Raw genomic sequence first — 25,088 nt, forward strand, 5'->3', positions numbered from 1 at the left:
GGGAAGAGCACACGGGACTATGGTGATGGCACATGGGTGAGCTGGTGGAGGGACATCCACGGGGATTGCAACTGAGATGAAAAAAGCATGCATTGCACAAAAATGAATGTTGTAAAAATTAAAAACATTAAAAAAAGTTAAAAATGGATCTCAAGCAAACAAAAAAGCTTGAGATTCATCTGTGTAGTGCCATTAAGTATAAGAGTTTCTTTTCCCAATTTATGGTGGATAAAATGTGTGCATATACAGGAATTTGACTTATTGCCTGGAATAAACCCAGTCTTCTTAGGCTGGAGTCATACATAATTAATCGTCTGTCTCTGCATTCTTTCCAAAGTGATGGCTCTCAGTATTCACACTTGTGATAACTTATGTTTCCTGAGTACAAGAACCCCAAGCACTACCAATTAAGGAAGAAGAGCCAGTGGTGCTTTGTTATGTAATCACTGTACTAGTTGGATGCAATGGGTAATTGTCTTGTTTCTTCTTAACTTCCAGTGCTTGAAACAGTACATGCAGTTGGCAATCCGAGAGGGCTGTGGGTCTCCTATCACCTGCCCTGATATGGTGTGCCTAAACCATGGGACCCTGCAGGAAGCCGAGGTATGGATGAGTGCCACTATTTGCCTTCTTTTCTGCTGACATGATTTACTGGGGTCTTGTCTCCTTGTGTATTTTCCTACCAGGGAGTCTAGAAACAAAATACAAAGGCTAGATTTTAAAAGCATTGTTTACTGCTGTCTAACTTTGGATTCATCATACAAACTGTTAAAGCTGTTATTTACCTCCATTCTATTTTAAGATGCTATCTCAGCGTTGAAGAAGCTTTAGAATACACTAATGTGCTAGGAATCAAATTTATTAATTGTAAGGTTTGGAGACTGAAGAGTGAGTGGCCTTGTGATTTGAATCTGTTAAAGACAGTACTTGCACGATAGAAGTCAGCTTAGCCACAGTAGATTTTATAAACTATGATGATTTACCAAGCTAAGCTGAATTGAGCCATTTCCAAAGTGTAGAGAAATACTTTTCATTTGACCTTTAGCAAGCCTCACAAATGTGGTTTTTGAGTTTGTTCTGCCATTTTCTTAAGGCTGATTTATCTCTTTCCTTTGTTCAATCCATGATCTGTACTTGCCTTAATGTGGCTTTTAATCTTCAGATCCTGCTTTCTTTAAGTGGGAACTTAGTGAACTATTGCTCATTCTCAGGGAGTTTATAAGCCTGTAAAAGAGGTCCCAAGACAGAGATGAAATAGGTTATTCATTCACCAAAAACAGCATACCTACTGTGCTCTAGACCTCTTTCTGCTTGCTTTCATAGTTTATTATTGGATCCTTTCCACAAATGCAGAGGCCCACAGGGTTTAAGCAATTTGTTCAGGAGCACATAACTAAAAAGCAGGAATCAGGACTCCCTGGTGGTGCGAGGGATTAAGCGCAGCACTATGAAACTATCCATAGCCAGTGTAGCTTGAGTTCAATCCCCGGCCAGGGAACTGACCCACATGGCACAGCAGAAGTCTCCTGTCTCACCCGCTGCTCCCCTCAGCAGTGTATTTCAAGCAGTGCTGCTCTATTCTCCACTCTGTCTCTGGTGAATCCTCTCACCACCCCCACACTTCTGCCCTGTACCCCAGAATTTATATGTATAAATAAATAAATCTTAAAATGAAAAAGTCAGGAACAGTAGAATTCTAATCCAATTCTTTCCTACCACCCCAATCTCATGACTTTAAAGGTAGAATTAGTTGGATAATAGGAAGCTCAATATCAATAATGTGTGTCAATATATATGTAATATATGTGGATTGTAAGCAAAATAGTGAGAAAGATGTAGATCATTCCTAACCAGTCTGTAACTGGGATCTGTGTTCAGCTAAGTAGGGCAGGAGAGCTTGATTTATTTTTCAAGGAAGGCTAAAAGGCAGAAATGATAGTTTAGATGTGACTCACTTTAAGGAAATCATGAAATAATTGAGTTTTTTATAACACGCAATCATGAATATGTAAATCTTGTGGCCAGAGGTAATTGTTTACTTTGGTGTGAGTAATGGGTAGGAGGAAACTAAAGTGGGGAAATATTAGGTCAGCTACCAAGAACACTGTTGATCTGTGCACCTTGGAAATGATTTTTAAAGTGAGTCTCAGAGGGGGTAGCGGAGCAGATCAGGAAGGGGGTTGAATAGACAGAATATGGGGGCCTTGGCGGATAGTGTGGTATGGTGATATACATCTGAAGGGTGTTATCTTGCACCTCCAAATCACACAGTATTGTAAACCAGTGTTTCCTCAATTAAAAAAAAAATTAAAGCGAGACTCAGCTATTCAAAGCAAAGTGAATATGTAATATTAGTCAACAATTGAGTGTTAAGAGTGCTTAGCATGGAGGGCTTGTTCCAAGACCAGGATAGAGGTGAATGAGGCAGGCCTAGTGCACTCATCCTGAAACTTCTGACCTAGCCAAGAGAAGGAAACTTACCATGAGTCAGATCATTCTGACCACGGTAAGCGTGCCATCTGGCAGGCAGTGAGAGCTGCGTCTGGTTAACTTGACTCCTGTATGAAAAATCTGTTCAACATAAATGAATTGCTTGATAAAGTTTTTTTTTTAAAATGTATTTATTTATGCATACAGAACTGGGGTATAAGTGAGAGGTGCAGGGGAGGTGAGAGGATTCACTAGAGACACAGTGGGGAGCAGAACCGGCATATCTGCTGAAATTCACTGCTAAGGGGAGCAGCGGGCAAGACAGGAGAGGTCTGTTGCACCATGTGGATCACCTTCAGGGTGGGGGATCGCACTCACACTGAAGCGGCTGCAGCTCACTTGCAATGCTTTGTGGCACCAGGCAGGGCCCACTTGATAAAGTCTTAAAGCCAGGCTTTGAAATGAATCACAGTGTGATATTCTGGACTTGTGCTAACAGACCACTACCTGTGGCTACTTATATTTAAGTGAGTCAACATTGAGTCCGCTTTAAAGTTCAATCCTTTGGTTGCACTCAACACTTTGAAGGTTCTCAGTAGCCACATGCACAGTGGCTTGAACAACATCATAGAAAGATGGTAATGTTAAAAACCTATTTTATGTAAGAACTGACAGAAGAATTTGTATAATTGCAATTTGTATAATTTGTATAATTGCAAGCTGACTTTAAGATAAAGTCCTACAGCAATTTACTGAAGTTCAAAACTATATAGCTGTGTTAATAATGTGCAACTAGATATGACAACTGTATTTTTTAAAATAAATATTTTTAACAAAATGGAAAAAAAATAGATGGAATAGAACATTTCCATCATTCCAGAAAATTGGGTTGCAAGTGTTCTCCCTGTAGGGTCTCTAGTGACCATCAAAACTAGCTAGCACATATTAGGAATTAGGTGTTCAGACAAGTGAGTAAAGACCGGCCTTTGCTTTGTCTTGTAAATCTCTAGAATAAAGCTGACTTTTCTGCTTTTCTTTTCTTTTTTTTTTAAGATTTATTTATTTATGCACACAGAATTGGGGTACAGGCCAGAGGTACAGGAGCAGTGAGAGGATTCATCAGAGACAGAGTAGGGAGCAGAACAGGCAGATCAACGAAGTGCACTGCTGAGGGGAGCTGCAGGCAGGTGAGGAGAGTTCTGCCGTGCCACGTGGGTCACCTCCGGGGTGGGGATCGAACTCAAGCAGAAGCTGCTTTAACTTCTTAGTGGTGCCTTAACCCACTGTGCCACCAGGGAGGGCCTTTTCTGCTTTTCTTATGCAGACATTTCCCCTCTCTTTTTAAGTCCTTATCCTTTCCCACTATATACATACTCATTTACATTTTCCTAATTCGAGTTCTACTTACTTGGTTTGATTCTGAAAAGAAATTATTTATTTTTAGGTTTCATTAAAATCAAACAAATCCACATAAACATAAATAAATCCACATAAACCATATTCCAGAGTAAACTAAGATATTCCTTAGATTCTCTAAAATCTGTTTCCCAAGAAATGAGTAAAAAGATGCTATAAATCATTCATGGGCCATTTCTCTAATCTTTGCCTTACTGTGCCTGATGGAATATGGATAGTCATATATAGTAAACAAATATCCTTAACTGTTAACAATTTGCCACTTTGTGGTTATTTTGGATTGAAGAATGAATATAAGACACTGGAGATATGGCTAACTTCTTCAGTTTATATAGGGCCAATCCTTTCAAAACAAATACCAAACACACATGAACTTGGGCTGTATCAATTTCCTTTCTGATTTGCTTTCCATCTATCTGTCCTTTTATATACTTACTACTGTAATCTATTGCTCTAAACTTAGATACTATGGAGTGTATCCTGAGGGGCCTTTTCCAAAGCTATTAGCTTGACCATTTTCTATCTCCATGACTACTTCCTCTGACTTTTAAAAAATAATTGATTAGTGCCCTCCCTGGTGGCGCAGTGGATTGGAGTGCTGCACTGTGAAGCTAAGTCAAGCCATGGACGCTTTAGTGCAAGTTCGATCCCTGCCCTGGAGGTGACCCACATGGCACAACAGACCTCCCCTGTCTCGCCCGCTGCTCCCCTCAGCAGTGTACTTTGTCAGTCTGCCTGTCCTGCTCCCCACTCTGTCTCTGGTGAATCCTCTCACCACCCCCTGCACCTCTGGTCTGTACCCCAGTTCTGTATGCATAAATAAATAAAATCTTATGATTAGAGGTACACACTTCCCTGTCAAAAATAATTCTGGTTAAAGCTCAAGTTCCTTTCTGCTGCTGCTGTTTATATATGGCCCTTCATCATTCATAGTCTCATAAATTGCACTTAAATATCGCTGTTCTTTATCTTCAGAGGATTTCAGGAACTTCAGCTCTTTCCTCCAAAGTCTTTCCTGGTGCAGGACTTGCTTGTGCCGCTGACTCTGTTCTGTGAGTCTAAATCCTGCTGGATTTAGGTCCCGTCTGCCTTCTTAATGCTTCCACGTGGACTCAGCTGTCTGCCTCTCAACTACTATTTAACAAAAATAGCTTCATCAGCAAAGTATTGAAATGCCCCATTCAAGTACTATTTGCTGATGCAGGAAACTGGAGAAGAGGCAGCTTCCTCTTCAGTGTTGTGGAAGCTGGTGGAGGCGGTGACTTGGAGGAAGTGTGGCTGGAGAAGCACCCGCTGGGAGCCAGGGAAAAATCAGACTTTCCTCTCTTGCATCATCCGGTACTTTCAGCTGTTGCTCTGCAGGGCCTTTTCAATGTACATGACCCAGGGATCTTGTCCAATACGGAATTATGAAAGGTGGGACCCAGATTGTTTGTTCTAACAGCAATACCTAAGACATGGCCTGTGCTTGGAGTTAGCCTTGTGAAAGAGGCGATGATGAGTAATGAGAGCAGCAACTTTGCAGTATGTGGGAAAGTCGCAAGTACGGCCTGGAGAATCCGCACCACTAGTCTGGAACGTGTAAGGTTTGAGTGGCAAGCACGTAACTGGTTTGAGCAGCAATAAGCATTACACAACTTGGGAAATTCAACTTCCTCCCACTACCAGCTGGCAGCGGAGGCCAGGAAGCAGCTTCTTATCCGCAATCCTCCTTCCAAGCCCGGGACACTGCAAAGCCAGCCTGCTGGTTCTGCTCATGCCACAGCACCAGAGGAAGGCTTCTCTTGCCAGGAATGGGGATTCCAGAGTATCTACGGAAAGAGTTTGGGGTGGGGCGCTAGGGAAGAGGGGTGGGGGATGGAGTAGAAGAAATTTGAAGCTGCATTTGCATCAGCAAGGTCTTTTACTCACTGCATGTTTATTTACAGTGGATTTGGCAGAGGTGCTGAAATGACCAATATTCACGTTTTCCTCGCACCTGACATTTCTTAAAACTTTTTCTTCCCATTATCACAGTGCTAAGGTGGGGCACAGGAGAGATGAGGTTGTCCAGGCAAGTTAACTGTGACCTTGCCACTGTGGCCGAAGGGTCTGAATGGGAAGGGACTGCGTGTGTTTGTAATCACCTCTGGCTGCAACACGCATTGGGTGGAGAAGTGTAAAACTCTGGGGAAAGGTTTCTTTAGCAGTGTTAACATGAAGGATATAGACTGTACCACACCAGAATCTTTTTTTTTCCAAACAATTTTTTAGCTGAAAGGACTTTTCTTTCCTTTTTTTTTTTAATTTTAATTTTTTATTTTTTAAAGATTTATTTATTTATTCGTACAGAACTGGGGTATAGGCCAGAGATGCAGAGGGTGAGAGGCTTCACCAGAGACAGAGTGGGGAGCAGAACAGGCAGATCAACGAGGTACACTGCTGAGGGGGGCAGCGGGCGGGCCAGGAGAGGTCTGCCGTGCCATGTGGATCTTCTCTGGGGCAGGCGGGGATCGAACTCATGCGGAAGTGGCTTAAGCTTCTTTGGGCTGTGCTTTAACCCGCTGCGCCACTAGGGAGGGCCCTCCTTTTTTGTTTTTAAAGATTTATTTATGCATACAGAACTGGGGTACAGGCCAGAGGTGCAGGGGCAGTGAGGGAGTTCACCAGAGACAGAGTGGGGAGCAGAACAGGCAGATGGATGAAGTACACTGCTGAGGGGAGCAGCAGGCAGGTCTTTAAACAACGTTTATTTCCACCACCACCCCCCACACCCCGAGACATTCTCAGTTTCTGTGCTGGTTTGAGAGGACACTGAGCCATAAGACTAGTCCTGCATCTCTTGCCTTTTTAAAGATTTATTTACTTATCCTTACAGAATTGGGGTACAGGCCAGAGGTATGGTGGGTGAGAGGATTTACCAGAGACAGAGTGGGGACCAGAACAGGGAGATCTACTGAAATACACTGCTGAGGGGAGCAGCGGGTGGGTCAGGAGAGGTCTGCCAGCCATATGGGTCAGCTCCCTGGCTGGGGATCAAACTCGTGCTGCAGTGGCTTCAGAGGGCTTCATGGCACGGTTCTTTAACCTGTTGTGCCACCAGGGAGAGCCCTCCTATATGTTTTTTTAAAGCTTTATTTATGCATACAGAACTGGGGTACAGGCCAGAGGTACAGGGATGGTGAGAGGACTCGCCAGAGACATCAGGGAGCAGAACAGGCAGATTAATGAAGTGCACTGCTGAGGGGAGCAGTGGGTGAGGCAGGTGATGTCTGCTGCGCCATGTGGGTCAGCTCCCTGGCTGGGGGTCAAACTTGTGCTGAAGCAGCTGCAGACAGCTTCATAGTACTGCACTTCAATCTGTTGTGCCACCAGGGTGGGCCCTCTTGCCTGTATTTTTGCAAAGTATGGCACCTCCAAAATTGCCCAAACCTTGTCATGGTAATGGGATTAGTAGTCAGTTGCATCTCGAAATATGGTGATCTGTTGTGGTCTTTGAACTGTTCCTTCAGGTTTTAAAAGCAACTGTAGCAGGAGGGGGATTTAAAGGAACAACCCTAAGTCAAGTCTAGGTTTGTTCCCCTTCTCGCCTGCTTCCAGACCCTCGTAGCACCTGTAAGTATTCGGTCCCTAGTGACTTCATTTTAACTACTTCATTTTCCTGAGTAAATGACATTTTACTTAGGCTCTTCAATATAGATGTTTCTCTGGCAAATCATTCCACTGTGTGCATTGCCCGTGTCCTACTTTGTTTGGGTTTTGTATGGCTGATGTCACTGTAGGTGGTAATGTCTGCTCAGATACCAGGGTCGCAGTTAAAAATGGCTAAGAATGGGTTACCTCACTTCTCAGTCATAGATGCCAGCTATAGTCAGTGACTATAATATTAATGTTGATTTATATTCTGTGATGATATATTCAGGGAATATAAAATAGTATAAAAGTAGTATTTTATACTATGAGTATAAAATATACCACTTGTTGGTATATCTTCAATTCCCTGTGTCCACTCTACTGTTAGTGGAGTGAAGTTAGAGTGACTATCAACAGAGTAGCAACTGGGTATTTTTTTTCTAAAGGTTTATTTATTTATGCTTATAGAACTGGGGTACAGGCCAGAGATGTGGTGGGTGAGAGGATTCACCAGAGACAGAGTGGGGAGCAGAAGAGGTAGATTGACAAAGTATACCATGAGGGGAGCAGCGGGAGGGTCAGGAAAGGTCTGCCGTCATGTGGGTCACCTCCAGGACTGGCGGGATTGAACTCATGTTGAATTGGCTTTAGCTTCTTAATGCTGTGCTTTAACCTGCTGCGCCACCAGGGAGGGCCTAGGGTCATTTTTTACAGAAGAAAAGTGATTATAGGCAATTTGTAGCTCTTTATTGTTTTGATTGTATTCTTTTGCAATTAAAATATAGCTAAATTTATTCTCTCTTTGATTTAATTTCGTTTTCTCTTTAGAAATAAATTTTAGGATGATGAGGAGGAACAGTCATTTTTCATGCTTGGATAGGAGAGAGTTATTTCTTTTTAACATGTAACTTAGCACATGTAAATTAAAAAAAATTAAAATACCTTTTAATCAATTTAAGGCCTTTTTCATCAGTTGACCTGAGGGAAGAGATCCTCTTAATAGTTGAGAAGTTATTTAGAGACTTTTGCTTCTTACTACTTGATTGATCGGGCCAGTTATGGGTTATAACTCAATGAATGAATAAGTATCGGTAGTTTATACTGATTAAAATAAATAAAGGAAAGGGGAGGAAGAAATAATAGAATTTTAATTAACAAGTACAGAATGAGGGATGAAATAGATCATCATTAAGTAATATGGTATTAATAACTATTATAGGCAAGATTTATCAATAGAGGTGGGTCTTCTTAGAAGTCTAGGAGTTAAGTATCAGTGCAGTCACCACAGGGGACTAAGTTAGATTCCCAGGTCAGGGAGCTGTCTCACCTGTGGCAAGCAGACTTCTGTCTTGCCTGCTGCCTCACTTAGCAGTGTATTTCTTTATTCTAAAAGGGCAGGGTAAGAAATAGAATATTTTGGTTTATCTTATGAATGCTCGATTTTATACACACCTTTGATTTATGAAATAGCAAATAAAAGATTCATAGCAGAGTAAGACATGAAAAAATAGAGGTCAGAGACTTCTACTGGCAGTTCTGTGTACGCTGATAAAATTGATCTTTTTAATATAAAATGAAACACTCACCTCTACTGTTGTTACCTTTTTATCTCACTTTCTCATTAGCATGTCATCATTATCTGAAATATTGTCTCCAGTTTACTTTGTCTACCGTAACCTATTTTTTTTTTTTTAAAGATTTATTTATTCGTACAGAACTGGGGTGCAGGCCAGAGATGCGGAGGGTGAGAGGATTCACCAGAGACAGAGCAGGGAGCAGAACAGGCAGATCGAGGAAGTACACTGCTGAGTGGAGCAGCGGGCGGGTCAGGAGAGGTCTGCCACGCCATGTGGTCACCTCTGGGGCAGGTGGGAATCGAACTCATGCGGAGGTGGCTTTAGTTTCTCAGTGCAGTGCTTTAACCCGCTGCGCCACCAGGGAGGGCCCCCGTAACCTATTTTTGACTTAGATGTTATGTAAATTGGCTAACATTGAAAAAAAATGTTTAAGGATTGACTTTAAAAGGTTTGAATAAGATCTTCGTCAGTCCCAAAACTATTTTTAAGTGGGGGTGGTGGTTACAGGATTGTCCCATAAAATCAAAGACCTCAAATCGCTTTGGGGGAGGTTTTAAGAATAGATTTATAGCATGCTACTGAGATCTCTCCATACCAGATGTCATCATCCCAGGAACCCAGGTAATAATAGATTATTTGCCCTCCACCTACTGTGAATCAGTGACAAAGTCAGGAATTGAGCTTAATGCCTAATTCCTTAATCCCCTACATTCCCATTCTGTCTCCAAATTTTATTTTTTAAAAAGATTTATTTATTTATGCATACAAGAACTGGGTTACAGACCAGAGGTGTGGTGGGTGAGAGGGTTCACCAGAGACAGAGAGGGGAGCAGAATAGCCAGAAGGACTGAAACACATTGCTGAGGGGAGCAGTGGTCAAGATAGGAGCGATATGCTGTCCCAGGTGGGTCAGCTGGTTGGGTTATCGAACTCCTGCTGAAGTGGCTGAGGATAGCTTCATAGTTCTGCAGTTTAACCCTGTGGGTGGCCAGGAAGGCCACCAAATTTGCATTTTATCAGGACACTTCCCAGAAAGACATCTAATTACTATAACAGATGAGACAAAGCTGTAGACTGACATTGCTGAAACGATTTATAACTTGGAAAATTGAAGGAAGTGATATTAGGGCCCCAGGCTCCCAGCAAATTGATACAGGACACAGTAGGATGAAAGTCTCATCCTACTTAAAAAAAAAAATGATGATAAAATATCCATAACAAAGTTAAACACAAATTTTACAATGATTGTGAAGCAACCTGTATTTTAGTTGTCAGATGAAAGAGCAACATTATCCTCCCATGATAATTAAATTAAATTCATGTTTTACCAAACTTACTTGGAATGGAGAAGAGTGAACTGACTGTTTTATGATCTTTCCCCTACATTTTAGCTAACTTAGTTTCATTCATTTGCAAAATAAACAAATTGAGGTTTTTTGTTTGTTTGTTTGTTTGTTTTTTTGGTGGGAGACGGAATTTGATTTTGCATGCCTTTTAAAATGTGGTATATTATTTGTACCATGTTAGCTGCATTTTTTTTGGGGGGGGTTTGGTTTTCTCAAGGCTGACTTCCATTAATTGCAATAGCTTTCACCTAAATATATTTCATATTAAAATCATGCAATTCTTTACTGTTAGAATTGGCGAGGTTAACACTGTGTCCTGTATCGATTTGCTGGGAGCCTGGGACCCTAATATCACTTCCTTCAGTTTTCTCGTTATAAATCATTTCAGCAATGTCAGTCTACTTACATGTTGACGTCAATGGAGTTATTTTATTTTTAGAATGCCAGTTTAAGACCAGTTTTTCCTGCATCTGTCTTTGGAATGCAATTTAAAAATTATTAATCTGAAATGTCATTTGGTTAGCTATGAATCACTGTTTTTTGACTGGGAAGACTTTGGTTCCTATTGTCATCTGAAATGGAATTGGGAGATGAACTACAGAAAATACCTTAAATATTTTCATTTCTAGCTCTGGGTGGTAAGGCATGATATGATACTCAAGGGCCCTATGAGGTGATTTTTGTCAGAGGAGACTATTTATCCATTGCTTAGGGGGTATTATTCCTGAAGCAAGGTGACTGAAATAAGCAGCCTGAGGACCTTAGTCATAACCTTTGGCTCAGTACCTGGTATGCAAAGTAGTCCCTGATACATATCTTGCTTCATGTTAGACCATGAGGCAGGATGAACTGGGGCTGGGGGGGTACCATGACTACTGGGCCTGGGGGTCCCCATCACTACTGACCCTTTACTCAGCTTTTACTCACTCCTTGGTGTGCAACTATACAACTCATCTCTTGGTATGTAGCCATGTCATATCTGGCCATGTACAGCTGGAATCTTGTAGAAACTCAAAAGTGTATATAAGCCCCTGAATTCCTACAAAGGGGGCTCAACCTTGGGATGGGAATCCACTGAGCCAGCACTGGTCCATTAAACTTGCTTCTCATTAGCCCTGGTGTCCACATTTCCTTTGTGCCATATAACAGTCCAAACATAACCTAGGTGTTTTCCTAATTCCCAGGATACTATTTGCCTTGACCCTGTTGGTTAAGGATGCTAGAACTAGAACTGTAATCTTGAAAACATTTCTTGAAGCACTACAGCGAGAAAGGAGCATCTTTCTCTAGGTATGCAAATAATTTGAAAGAACCAACACAGGTGTGGATGCTGATGTATGAGTTGAAGGGGCTCCCTGCATGCTGTGGCACTCCTAGGTGACTTCAGCAGGGTAGAGAAATGGCATAGAGCATAGAGAGCCAATAAGGAGCAGAAGTATTCAAAGACTGTTAGCTAGGGAGTCTGTGAGGACTGAAATCTCATCTTTCTATTGTCTTTGATTTCAGATTGCCTGTTTGGTGCCTGTGGATCAGTTTCAGCTTTATCAGCGTTTAAAATTTGAACGAGGTATGCACTCTCCTTTTTATCTTGATGATGAACTAGCGTTTGACAGGTGTCATCTTTCCAGGAACCTGCATGGACCGTTAAGGCAGTTGTGAGCTGTTGAGGAAGCCATGAGGACACACAGAAAGGGGTGAAGAGTAACTTCAATCTGAAATTTGAACTTTCTTAGCCACAGCCAGAAACACGTGCAGGATAACAGGAAGTAGAACTTTTGGTTGGTCTGCATTATTAATTTGATTCATGATACAAGTTCTGTAAAAGTTGAATAGTTTCACAAAAACAGTATTAACAAAAGAGTGACCCTCAACATAAATCTTAAAACCACTTTTCCCACTGCTGAGGACCACTTTAAAACATTCATCAGTCCAAGCACTTTTTTATTGCTCTGTTTAATATGTAATATGTATTATCTTTTCCTTTAATCCTACATTTGTAACCAGAGTGACAGCTGAGGATATTATTGTAATGTGGTTTACTATGTATCAGGCTAGTTTTCTTTCTGATTTTGGATGGAATGATTTTTCTAGCTTTCAGTACTTACACTTTTTTTTTTTTAAAGATTTATTTATTTATACATACAGAACTGGGGTATGGGTCAGAGGAGTTGGATGTGAGTGGATTCACCAGAGAGAGAGTGGGAAGCAGAACAGGCATGTACTGAAGTACACTGCTGAGGAGAGCAGTGGGTAGGTCAGGAGAGATCTGCCATGCCATGTGGGTCACCTCTCTCTGGTCAGGGAGCTGACCCACATGGTGCAGCAGACCTCACCTGTCTTCCCTCAGAAGTGTATTTCAGTGAGTTCTCCTATTCTGCTCCCTATTCCACTCTGTCTCTGGTGAATCCTCTTATTCTTCCGGTACTCAGGCCTACACCTAGCTTTTATACACATAAATAAATCATTAAAAATATAGATAGTACAACCATCACCACAATTAGTTATTCAAAACTTGTATCTATTTCCAAAACTTTTATCATCCCAAACTCTATTAAGCAATAAGTCACCACTCCCCTCTCCTCCTACCCACTGGTATCTCTATTTTCTGTTTGTGTGCATTTAGGACTTCATGCAACATTTTCCTTTGGGGGCTGGCTTATTTCACTTAGCAGAATATTTTGAAAGTTCTTCCTTATTGTACAAATATCAGAACTGCATTTCTCTTCCATCATTGAAGAATATTGAAGAATACCACATGCTTATTCGTCGTATGTTGATGGCACTGCATTTGACTGTTGTCAGTAACGAACCTTGAGGTACCAGTGCCTTTTGAATCCCTGCTTTAAATCCTTTTGGGTATACAGCTAGGAGTGGGCCATGTGGTAATTTTATGTTGAATTTTTGAGGAACTATTAACCTGTAAAACTGTAATTTTAAATATAAGTATAAATTCAATTCAGCATTTTTTATTACTATAAAGTACTGAGGTAATGTTAAATCTGGTTCAACTCATTTTATATCAAGTAAATCAAGAGCAAGATATGTTGATCTTAGATGACTAGGGAAGACAATTTCTAATCACGTAATTTGTCACTGCCATATGTTATAAGTAATTATTATTAGGAGTAAGAATAAGTTTACATTAATACAGTGTTACATAGTGGAGATTACTTGATTGAGGTTACCTTTGTCTAAATTATATACCTCATTTTTAGATGCTAGATTTCAAATCCACCTCAAGTATAAAATTCACCAGCTTGGTAAATTTGAGGCCTAGTCCAGGAACATAATTTTATGTGGAACTGTTGAGAAGCAGATCTTGAGATGCATTAAATGCTAATGTTATGAGTGGGGTAAATGACCAACTGGCAGAAAATAAACTCATTGACTGCACTCTGAGATAGAATTGTAGAGATCGTTGTCTGAAAAAATGTAGAATCACTGTGGCAACTCTGTATCTTACTTATAAAATTTATATAAATAACCAAACAACATAGGCTTAGTGAAAAATAGACTGTTTACTAGTGGAAATGGTAGTGGGGGGGGGACTTAAGGGGGGAAGAGGAAGAAAGAGGGGGTAGGACATTGGCACAGGAGGTTTGGAGGAGGGTGAGTGAAGCAGTAGCATGTATAGAGGGGTGCAAATTTAACCCCAAGTTTTATAAACATGTAAATGCTGACAGATGAAGAAGAAAGAAAAGAGAAAAATTAATGTTTTTTCTAGTTCTTGCTCGCTACCAATCTTTCCTCAGTTTGACATCCAGTGTTTTAATTCTCCTGCTTTATGTCACACATATGACTGTCTTGCCTAGTTGTCTATGTTTGAGTCTTTGTGAGGAAAAAATCTTTTGAGTACTATTGGACCCAAGTCATCACTATTTACACAAGGCAGAGAAATGCCATTTGGCCTGGATGGGTTATTCTATGAATCCTCTTTCCATCCATCTGTAGCTTTTCCATTCGCTGCCCTGGTGTTTGTGGGTTTTTCTTTCTGTGTCAGTCTGCCAATGTTAACAAAGCAAAGGGAATACCATCCTTGGCATGTGTTGGTGATTACTGCTTTACTTTCTACTGGTTCTCAAAGCCCAGGCCTGATGATTAATGCTAGACTTTTGCTTGTTTTTAGAATCTACTGGTTCTTTTGAACATTAGGTTAAGATGATCCATCTTTGGACCGTAAGCACATTTCCTAGTGTCTTGTGACCCATATTTTACTTGCAATAACTGTAAGTATTGGTAGGTTCGTGAGTCTGTACTTGGATGTTTGTGTTATTCATTATCACAGTGCTTAGAGTCTCTTAGACATGGTTGAAGTGCCATCTTTGTACCAAGTGTTTTCTCCATAAAAAGTGAAGTAAAATTGGAATGTGTTGTCCTGGTATCTGTGAACTCTGCTGTCCTCAGCTTTCTTGGAAGTTTTGGTGTGGATGGCCTGATTTCTCGAGGACCACCCATTCCTCTTCAGCTATTTTTGGAGCAATGCTCCCACTCTGTTTTTTTTTATTTAATCATATATTAAGGTTTTATTTCTTTTAACCCAGAAATACTTTATTTGATATGTTTTTTAAAAAAGTATTTTATTATATGTGTATATGAATTTTACGTCATTCTTTATTTTGTGCCTTTTTCCATCTCAGTTGCAATCCCCGTGGGCTTCCCGCCACCACTTCCCCCATGTGCCATCACCATAGTCCCGCCCATTTTGATCCTGTTCCCCTCTCCACCCCCACAGAATCCATAGAATGTCTCTGGTTTGTAGTTGTTTTTTTTCCCCCTGTTTAGACTGGATGATAATCCATGACCTTTTGGTCTTGGTCAGTTCAGTTTTATTTTTTAATGCTTCCCATCACTTATTGGTCATCTTACTTTTCATAGTTTTGGCCACAAGTCCGTTCTTACTGTGTGTGTGTGTGTGTGTGTGTTTTCTTTCAGAGCCTGCTTTTTCTAGTGTTCTGCGGTAAATGTGTGACTCAGTCTGGGGTTTCCTTCCTAAACTATTCTGTGCCTTGGGATGATAACACTTTCTTCTCAACATCATATTTCCTCTGTCTGACTATCCAGTTCTTTCTTGTTGATGAGTCTTAAATCTAAAATAGCACCTTTGATATGCTTCAGTTTTCCTCTAAAAAATTAAACTGTTTGCAAAGAAAGACATTGATCAGAGACTTAGGTAAGATTTCTCAAGAGGTGTTAAGTATTTGCCTCTCTCTGTCTGCTTATCCTTCCCTATAAATTGGGGATAGCTGTGGAATGATTATTTTAGCGCTGTTATAAATAATAAGTTGACATTGTGTATCTGTGACCCTTGGAAACAGACCTTAGCCTCAGGAGGAGAGGGACAAAGAGGAGAGGAGAGTAGACAGGGAGGAGAGCTCGATGGAGGGTGGTAGAGACCTGTGGGCACTTTGGTGGTGGGGAAACTATAATAACCACACCTGAGGGGAGAAATCCTATGTTGTGAAAAAATGAACAAGGTTTAAAAAATATTGAAAAGAAATCATGTGTCTGTCACAGTGTGCATTCAATAAGTTAATGTCATTATCATTGCGCCAATACCAATAATCTCACCTTGCACATACGTCAAGACTAAGAAAGTATCTAAACTAAGAAAGAGTCATACCTTGATTGAATGTAGAACACACTATCACATATGTTTTCTTCTCATCTTAACCCAAATCTTTTCAGCATGTGTCCATCCGTAGTGTCCTAGATTCTAGAAGGTTTATAGAAACTTAATGCTAATTCTTTTTTTTAAAGGTTTATTTATTTATGCATACAAAACTGGGGTACAAGCATGGTGAGAGGATTCACCAGACATAGAGTCGGGAGCTGAACAGGCCGACTTATGAAGTACACTGCTGAGGGGAGCAGTGGGAGGCTCAGGAGAGGTCTGCCGCTCCATGTGGGTCACCTCCGGGACCAGGGATTGATCTCACACTAAAGCAGCTGTGGCTTGCTTGCAATGCTGAGCCTGAACCCGTTGCACCACCAGGGAGTGCCCCGATAACGCTAATTCTTCACACCATCCATCACGCTACTGTCTTTCTCCAGCAAACTCTTCCTCTAACCTTGAATCCACCGTCTAGCCACCTCCGAGGAGATCATGTCTGCTGAGATGGAATGTTCAGTCAGTGCTTTAAAGAGAAGTAGTTTGGGGTGTCTGTGGTAGCCTAGAGGTTAAGTCTTAGCACTATCACCTCTGTGACCTGAGTTCGGTCCCCAGGCAGGGAGCTGGCACAGCATACCTCATGGCACAGCAGACCTCTCCCTTTAGCAGTTCATTTCAGTAGATCCACCTTTTCTGTTCCCCACTCTGTCTCTGGTGAATCCTCTCACCCACCATACCTCTTGCTTATACCCCAGTTCTTCTACAGAAAAATAAATAAATACAGCCTTTAAAAAAAAAGAGAAAAACTTCCCAGGGTGATATTGGAGATTCAGATCTATTTAGTAGCATGTTTAAGTTTTTACATAGAGAAATGATATTATAGGAATAAAACACCCGATCCTATCACATACTCACCAACAAGGAGTTATGTAAACACCTGCCTTTTGTATTACACTGCTGGTTGTTTATGAGTTTGAAATACTATGGTTTGCTCCAACTCTCTTGTGAGCAAGAGAGCTTGTGACCCAGAGGGCGCCTCTATTTGGGCATATTTACTGTAGCAGATGCTCCTCCTAATCCGCCTAGTTTAATTGCATTTTAACTATCTTCAGAAGACCTTTGCTCTTTGAGATAACAGAAAGCTAATTAACTTTAGCTTGATGAAAAATGCCATGGGTCATAAAAGGTAAAACAGTTTAATTATCAGCTGATAATTAAATTAACTTGGGTATGTGGTGTTTTCCACTAGCAAAAATCATGTGATGTCTTTTTGGGCACAACTCACATTGTAAAGGGTGGCAGAAAAACCAGTCAAGTGATTTGAGAGAATATGCAACCACAACAAAAATCTCCCAAACACCACAGCTAGTGCTAAGAGTTCCAGGTGAGACAACCAAGGTTCTTGAGGCAGTCACTGAGAAACAAAATCAGGGCCCTCCCTGGTGGCACAATGGGTTAGGACACAGTACTGCAAGCTGGCTGCAGCCACTTCAGTGCGAGTTCCATACCCCGCCCCTGGGGGGGGGCGACCCACATGGCATGGAAGACCTCTCCTGCCCTGCCCGCTGCTCCCCTCAGCAGTGTACTTCGTCAGTCAGCCTGTTCTGCTCCCCACTCTGTCTCTGGTGAATCCTCTTGCCACCCCGTACATCCCTGATTTAAACAAATTTTTAAAAAAACAAAAACAGAGGGCCCTCCCTGGTGGCACAGGGGATTAAAGCACTGCACTAAGAAGCTTAAGCCACTTCCACATGAGTTCGATTCCCGCCTGCCCCGGAGGAGATCCACATGGCGCGGCAGACCTCTCCTGACCCGCCCGCTGCTCCCCTCAGCAGTGTACTCAGTCAGCCTGTTCTGCTCCCCGCTCTGTCCCTGGTGAAGCCTCTCACCCTCCACATCTCTGGCCTGTACCCCAGTTCTGTATGAATAAATAAATAAATCTTTAAAAAAAAAAAAACAGAATCAGCCCTTGGGGTCAGGTGAGTCCTTAGGGTTCACAATAGGGTTTGTTTTGGGGTTTCTTTTTTAAAGTGTTTTTAGATCCCCCAAATTTTCAGAGTACAGTATGCAAAATAGTTTTACACAGTATTTTTTCACTTGCATGATTTATATAGACAAGCCAAGTCTTAAGATCAGATCCTCATGGGGCTTAACTTCAGCAGTCAGCTTTAACTTTCACAAATTCCAGTTCATGTCCGTGAATTGGTGTGAATTGATCTAACTCTTACTCAAGTATGTCAGAGTTAATCACTTCTAAATTACGTTCATGTTAAAATGTTGGGAGCCTGTTTGGGACTGATTTATATAAGACCCTGGTTTTTTTCTTTTTAACAATTTCTGCACTTTTTCCTTCATAAGGCTACATAAAGTTTTTTGCTTTTGCTGCCCAGGTAGATGAATTAGTTAACGATGCATTAACTCACTTTTTTTCCAACTTCAGCTTCCAGAATACAATGTGAAGGGATAAAGCCACATCTTAAAACATTTTGGAGATGTGTGGATTTTGACTACAAACATAACTGTTCTGTAGGCCAAAAGTCACAGCAATAATAATAGTGTTTCCAAAATCTCACGCTAGCCCCTCACACTCTTCTCAGATCCTTGTTGTGAGGAAGGAGAAGAATACTCTTGTCCTTATTGTTGAACCAAGGCCTGATATCCTTGCACAGGTCTTTTTCTTTCCTCCCAGTCTGGCTTTGGGTTCTCACACTGTGACACTGTGGTCTGCTTTTTTTTTTTTTTTTTTTTTTTTTACTGGGGGTGGGGGTGGGGATGAGGGTGTAAACCAATAGCATCTCAAATTATAATAATTGAAAAAAATACATCAAAGCTTGTTTAGCTTCCATTGAGTTTGGTTTGTAGCTGCTCTTCTAGGACTGTTCTAGCTGCCATACTGGGCTTACGCTACCTTTCCAGTATGTTCTACTTAGATGTGTGGTTCTATTGATAGGCCCATATTCCTTTGTGGGAATCTCTTCTACAGGAGACTCCAGAAGGCCTTATGCAAAAATCTCCCTGAGCCAGGTTTCCGTAGTGTAGGGGTTATCATGTTCGCCTCACACAAAAATCTCCTCGGGGGAGTCACTTCTATTCTTTAGGAATATCTGAATGCAGGGCTGGACAACTCCTATTTTGGCTATCCTTATTACTGGAGGAAATTTATCTACAGATATTACTTCTTATGCTTCTGTTATGTTGTTTCATTCACTTATTCAATGGATACTACATTCCAGACATCTTTCTAGTTCAGTGGTGTCAACTAGAGAGGATTATATCCAAATCTGCTAGGAAATCTTAAATTTTTTTTAAAGATTTATTTATTTATGCATACAGAACTGGGGTAGAAGCCATAGGTGCAGGGGGCAGTGAGCGGATTCACCAGCGACAGAGTGGGAAGCAGAGCAAGCAGATTGATGACAGGCAGATTGACGAAGGACACTGCTGAGGGGAGCAGCAGGCGGGTCAGGAGAGGTCTGCCGTGCCATGTGGGTCAACTCCGGCGCAGGGATCGAACTCATGCTGAAGCGACTTTTAGCTTCTTAGTGCTGTGTTTTAACCCGCTGTGCCACCAGGAAAGGCCCAGGAATCTTAATAGTTTTGCCTACCAAATATGTTCCAGCTTTCCAGTACTTCTATATCTAACATATTATCCTACATATCATATTTGATCAGTTCACTGTAATATCTTCTAATAAATCTCAGTGCTGCTTCCATCTGTTCTTACAGGTAGCTAGAGTGAGCTTCTAAAATTGAGAAGACTATCATGGCTGTCCCTGGTCAAAATTGTCCCCATGCCCCCCCAGCACCACAATGCCTTCTCATGCTGAGACCTCATCATCATAGATTGTGATCAGATCCTTGACAACTTTCCCTAAGTTATCCCCATTGAGCATCCCCTCTGCTTACTGTGCTCCTTGCGACACTGGGCAGTTTTATTACATATGTAAGTCCTTTCTGGTTCATTATTTAGACCAAGGTTAGAAATCTTTCTGATCAAAACCATGTGGCAATTGGGGGCTTATTCCTGGTTCCAACCTATAGACTTATATGTGGTTAAAAAAATAAAGCACAGTGCGTATAAATAGCCATCAAAAGCAGAATGAATGTTTGCTCAGTGCCACCTGGGTGGGTCTCACAAATATCACAATGCTGGTGCTTATCTCCAGTAATTCTAACCAAATTACTGTATACTCAGTTGAAAGAGTAGAAGGTGTGCATTCAAGCTGAGAGGTCTCTGCCATGAATCAACAATAGAGAGGGCAGCTAGAAAACAAACTATGTCAGACCCAGATGCAGAGATACATCTTTTCTTCTCATTCAAAACTGCCTTCGTGGATTTCTTTAGATCAATATGTGGTTATTTGACTCTATGAGGTCAATCTCTGTGGTCCTCTATCTTCAGTAAGGGAAATACAGGGAGTGGCCCACCCTTAACTCTTTGTTGATTTACTTTGCTCCATATTTGAACATAGAAGTATAAAACAGAGAAATATAGGCCCTCCCTGGTGGCGCAGCGGGTTAAAGCACTGCACTGAGAAGCTAAAGCCACTTCCGCATGAGTTCGATCCCCGCCTGCCCCGGAGGAGACCACATGGCGTGGCAGACCTCTCCTGACCCGCCCACTGCTCCCCTCAGCAGTGTACTTCGTTGATCTGCCTGTTCTGCTCCCCACTCTGTCTCTGGTGAAGTCTCTCACTGCCCCTGAGTCTCTGGCCTGTACCCCAGTTCTGTATGTACAAATAAATAAATCTTAAAAAAACAAACAAACAAACAAAAAAAACCAGAGAAATATAAAGCTATGCAGGAATTTGGCAAGGTCTGTGCTTCCCCTCACTGCCCCCCTCCCCAGAATAGTTATTTACTCTGCTGTCTATGGTCTATCAAGAAGACAATGGCTTTGGCAAGTATCTTATTGCAGAACCAGAACAGTATTTAAGAACTTTAGAATAAAATCAAATACTTCTGTGACCCCCTGCAAACATTGCACAAATGACATTGTGTTGGTATTGTGGATGCCTCCTGTGTTGATGGACATTCCTCCAGGTTTAATCATATTGGATTCCAACTGTAAAGTGATTTCTATTTAAATTAATTTAAAAGAGGACATAGTAGAAGGCGAGCTCTGCTTGAGAGATTGAATTGTTCTAGATGAGTCAAAGTCTAGTCTCCAGCCCTGTCCTCTCTAGCTGCAATCCACTGGCCGTCCTTGGTCATCACCTTCCAGTGCGCCAGGCCAGGCATCCCCTTGAGCCCCAGCAGCTCGGAGGAGATGTCGGCCAGCTCCAGGGCTCCTTCACTCTTCTCCAGCAGGGTTGCGATGACGGCTTTGTCCTCGATGGGGTTCAGCGAGCAGGTGGAGTACACCATCAGGCCGCCTTCCGCCAGAGGCTCCAAGCCCCTCTTGGCCATCCGCAACTGCAAGCCATCCATCTGCTGGATGTAGACTTTAGAGCTCCATGTTCATTCTCTATTTGACCTGTGTGCAAAGATGTGATGGCAAATAGATTTGGGAGACAGAGGGAGACTTATTTATAGTGGTTGCTAAGACTTCCATTATAGCTGATCTTACACAATTGATGGGGCATTGGTGGAGGTAGAACTGAGAAGAGATGTGGTTGGGTCTTGGGAGTTGTCAGGAACCCCACTCTGGGTGTGACAACAATATTGTTGCTTCATGTCTCCTGTAAGTGCTGAATCTTTCTTCTAGTATCTGGAACGAGACTGTTCTTTCTCTTTCACACCTTTCAAACTCTGGCAGCTTGCAGAAGTGCTATTCCATGAGTATTTTTTTAAATGTCTTTTTATGTGGTACTTTAGCTTTTTCTAGCTTAATCTCTTTGTGTTTTATCTTAGTTTGTCTTCTGCTTTGAGCTAGTGTTTAGGAAGGACTAGTATTTCCTTCTGATTTTAGAGCTGATTAAAAAGAAAACTTCACTATGGATGCTTGAATAAAAAAGCATTTTTTTTGTATTTAACAAAACTCCTGTATATTTAATATTCCTTATCTCAACCTCTAAGATCTATTCACAGATATTTGTTAATAATTTTATTTTCTACCTTGTGGAATGCTATGTCAACTACTACATTGGTTGTAGATTTTGTTTCTCATTGCATTTACTTGGAGTATCTCTTCCCTTTCTCACATTTATTGTGAGGTTTGTGAGGAGTAAAGTCTCTGTGTTTCATCTTCATAAACTTGGGGTCTCAGGGCCTCCTTAATGATGCAGGGGGTTGAAGCATAGCACTCTGAGGCTGTTTGCAGCATGGGTTCGCTCCCCAGTCAGGAAGGTGGCCCACATGGCGTGGCCGACCTCTCCTATCTTGCCCAATGATCCCTCAGCAGTGTGTTTCAGTCCATCTGTTCTGCTCCCCATCTATCTCTGGGGAATCCTCTCCCTACCATGCCTCTGGTGTGTACCCTAATTATTGTATTATAAATAAATAAATCTTAAAAAAATAAACCCAGGGTCTCTATCAAGTACTCTAAACCAGCCATTTGTTGGATGGTAAGGATGGATAATAAATATTTGCCTGATTTTCAGTTTTATAATAAGACGTCAAGCCTGGGGAATTTTGGAACATTCCTAATTAATGTGAGAGTGGAAGCTCAGTCATGACATGAGTATTCTAAATGAGTAAAATATGGGAGAAGCTTAAGACTAAATCTTAGATTCTATCCACAGCTAGGAGCAAAGAATGGTATGGATCGTAAGGGGGGAAGGAGAATTTTGGGAAGAAAATAGAGAAGCAGAACCTCATTCTTGGAAGATAAATCATTCAGGGGAAATATCCGATGTAGGAAGGAGGGAGAAACTTTTAGTGGGTATGACTAGAGGTATATCAGCTGTAACTTTCAGAGAGCAGTTTATTGATGTTTTGGTAGTAAAGTCTTTATTCAGATTTTTGAAGATGTTAAAGGACAATCATGGATATAATAATAGCTATTGTGAGAATCCATGAATGTGAACCACTCTTTCTAGAACTGAGGTGAGAGAGGAAGTGAAATGGATGTTAGTTACATAGAGGAACAGCGAGGTTCTCACAGGGGTGGTGTTAATGTTAGGAAGGGGTAGTCGTTCATTGTTGTTCTTCAAAGTGACATGGCATGAAGCAAGTTTACTGTTGAAAGAGCTCTGTGAATTTCCATGTTTAGAGGGTTTGACATCTCTCCAAGGTAGAGACCTCATAACTAAGCTGGTTAGAGATCTGCGGCCTGAAATGGGTCATAGCAGACAGGACCACCAGGACCGATGCTGGATTTTAGTGTCCTTTCACAACACGATGAGGGGAGTATTAGAAGAGAATCGGAAATAAATCCCAGGATATGGCAGTTCAAGGTGGTACTATAGTATATGATTTATATGTCAATTATATGCAGAGAAGTATATTAATAATTTTGAAAAACTCAGGAATAGAGAAATGAACACATGGAAAATATGAAATAGCCCTTGCCTACTATCTAAAGACAGAAAGGACAAAGGAAAAAAACATAATGAGAATTTCATGTATGGAGAAAATTTGAGTATGTTTCAATGTTACAAAAAGAAAATGATTTTCCAGGGCATGGCTTAATTCCAGAATTATTTTATTAGTCTGTGGCTCATAAGTTATATGCAGAGTAGCCTTTTAAAACTAGCTTTTAAAAATTATAATGGCAGGGCCCTCCCTGGTGGGGCAGCAGGTTAAAGCACAACACTAAAAAAATTAAAGCCACTTCTGCATGAGTTCAATCCCCGCCTGCCCTGGAGGTGACCACATGGCGCGGCAGACCTCTCCTGACCCACCCGCTGCTCCCCTCAGCAGTGTATTTCGACCATCTTCCTGTTCTGTGCCCCACTCTGTCTCTGGTGAAGTCTGTCACCACCCCTCCACCTCTGGCCTGTACCCCAGTTCTGTATGCACAAATAAATAAATCTTTAAAAAAAAATTATAATGGCATATTGGATTTTTTTTAAAGTAAATTTACATTTAGTAATAAGGTAAATCTTTGTCTCCCTCAAACCCTGACCTTCACTTAAGGGTAACTGTTTTAATGTTACTTAGATATTCTTCTGGAAATGTTAAATCATATCTATAAATATATATTTTTATGAGCATGGTTCATTTTATTCTTCAGTGTACTTTTTAAAGTTTTTTTTTCCTTTTAATAATATAATAGTTTATTTTTACATCATTTTGTGCCCTTTTCGATCTCAGTTGTAATCCCCCATGGGTTTCTCATCACCAAATCACCCATATGACATCACCATAGTCCAGTGCACTTCCCTCCCCTCACTGTTTTTGATCCCATTCTCCACTCCACCCCGTAAAATGCCTCTGGTATATGTATATAGTGGTTCGTTATTATTATTATTATTGTTATTCAATGTACTTTTAAAATTAAGCTCTAGTTTAGAGATCTTTCCATAATATCTCATTGATTTATCCCATTTTTTAATGCTACATAGCATTCAATATAATTAATGTATATACAATTTCTTGCCAATAAAAATATTATCAATCTGACATGTTGCATTTCCTTGTTTAAAAGGTTGATAAACAGTTTAGGATCAGCAGACCCTTCTTGTCCTGCCCACTATTTTTCTTCAGTTTATTTCAATAAATCTGTCTGTTCTTTTCTTCCCCAAAATTAAGTAAATGAAAAGTTAATAAACAATACAAAGTACAAAAAATTTTCTACAGGATCATGCACATGTTATATAATTTATTATTATTTTTAATTTATATACACTCATTTCCAGGTGCCTCATATATAGAATGGTAATCTCACTGGGCTGGAAAAGTTTTTTTTTTTTCAAGATTTATTTATTTATGCATACAAGAATTGGGGTACATGCCAGAGGTGTGGGGGTGGGGGAGAGGATTCACCAGAGACAGAATGGGGAGCAGAACAGTCAGGTTGACTGAAATACAACGCTGAGGGGAGCAGCGGTAAGACAGGAGAGGTCTGCTGTATCACATGGGTCACCTCCATGACTGGGGATCGAACTCGTGCTGCAGTGGCTGTGGATAGCTTCAGAGAGCTGTGCTTTAACCTGTTGTGCAACTAAGGATGCCCCTTGTAAATCACTTTAAACATGATGCTTTAACCCCCTTTGT

The 25,088-nt window shown here is 41.1% G+C and overlaps 1 protein-coding gene across 2 annotated transcripts in view; it reads left to right on the plus strand.

The window, feature by feature from the left end:
* Positions 1–25,088, plus strand: part of RNF144B (ring finger protein 144B) — a 170,628-nt gene that overhangs the window by 127,545 nt on the left and 17,995 nt on the right. For both annotated transcript variants that reach the window (XM_004693310.2, XM_012732964.1), the window contains exons 3-4: positions 499–603; positions 11,888–11,948. In XM_004693310.2, coding sequence (XP_004693367.1) covers positions 499–603; positions 11,888–11,948 — 166 coding nt within the window. The remainder of the gene's footprint in view (positions 1–498; positions 604–11,887; positions 11,949–25,088) is intronic.

The sequence above is a fragment of the Condylura cristata genome, unplaced genomic scaffold (assembly GCF_000260355.1).
Source record: "Condylura cristata isolate star-nosed mole 26May11 unplaced genomic scaffold, ConCri1.0 scaffold00037, whole genome shotgun sequence".
Taxonomy (NCBI): domain Eukaryota; kingdom Metazoa; phylum Chordata; class Mammalia; order Eulipotyphla; family Talpidae; genus Condylura; species Condylura cristata.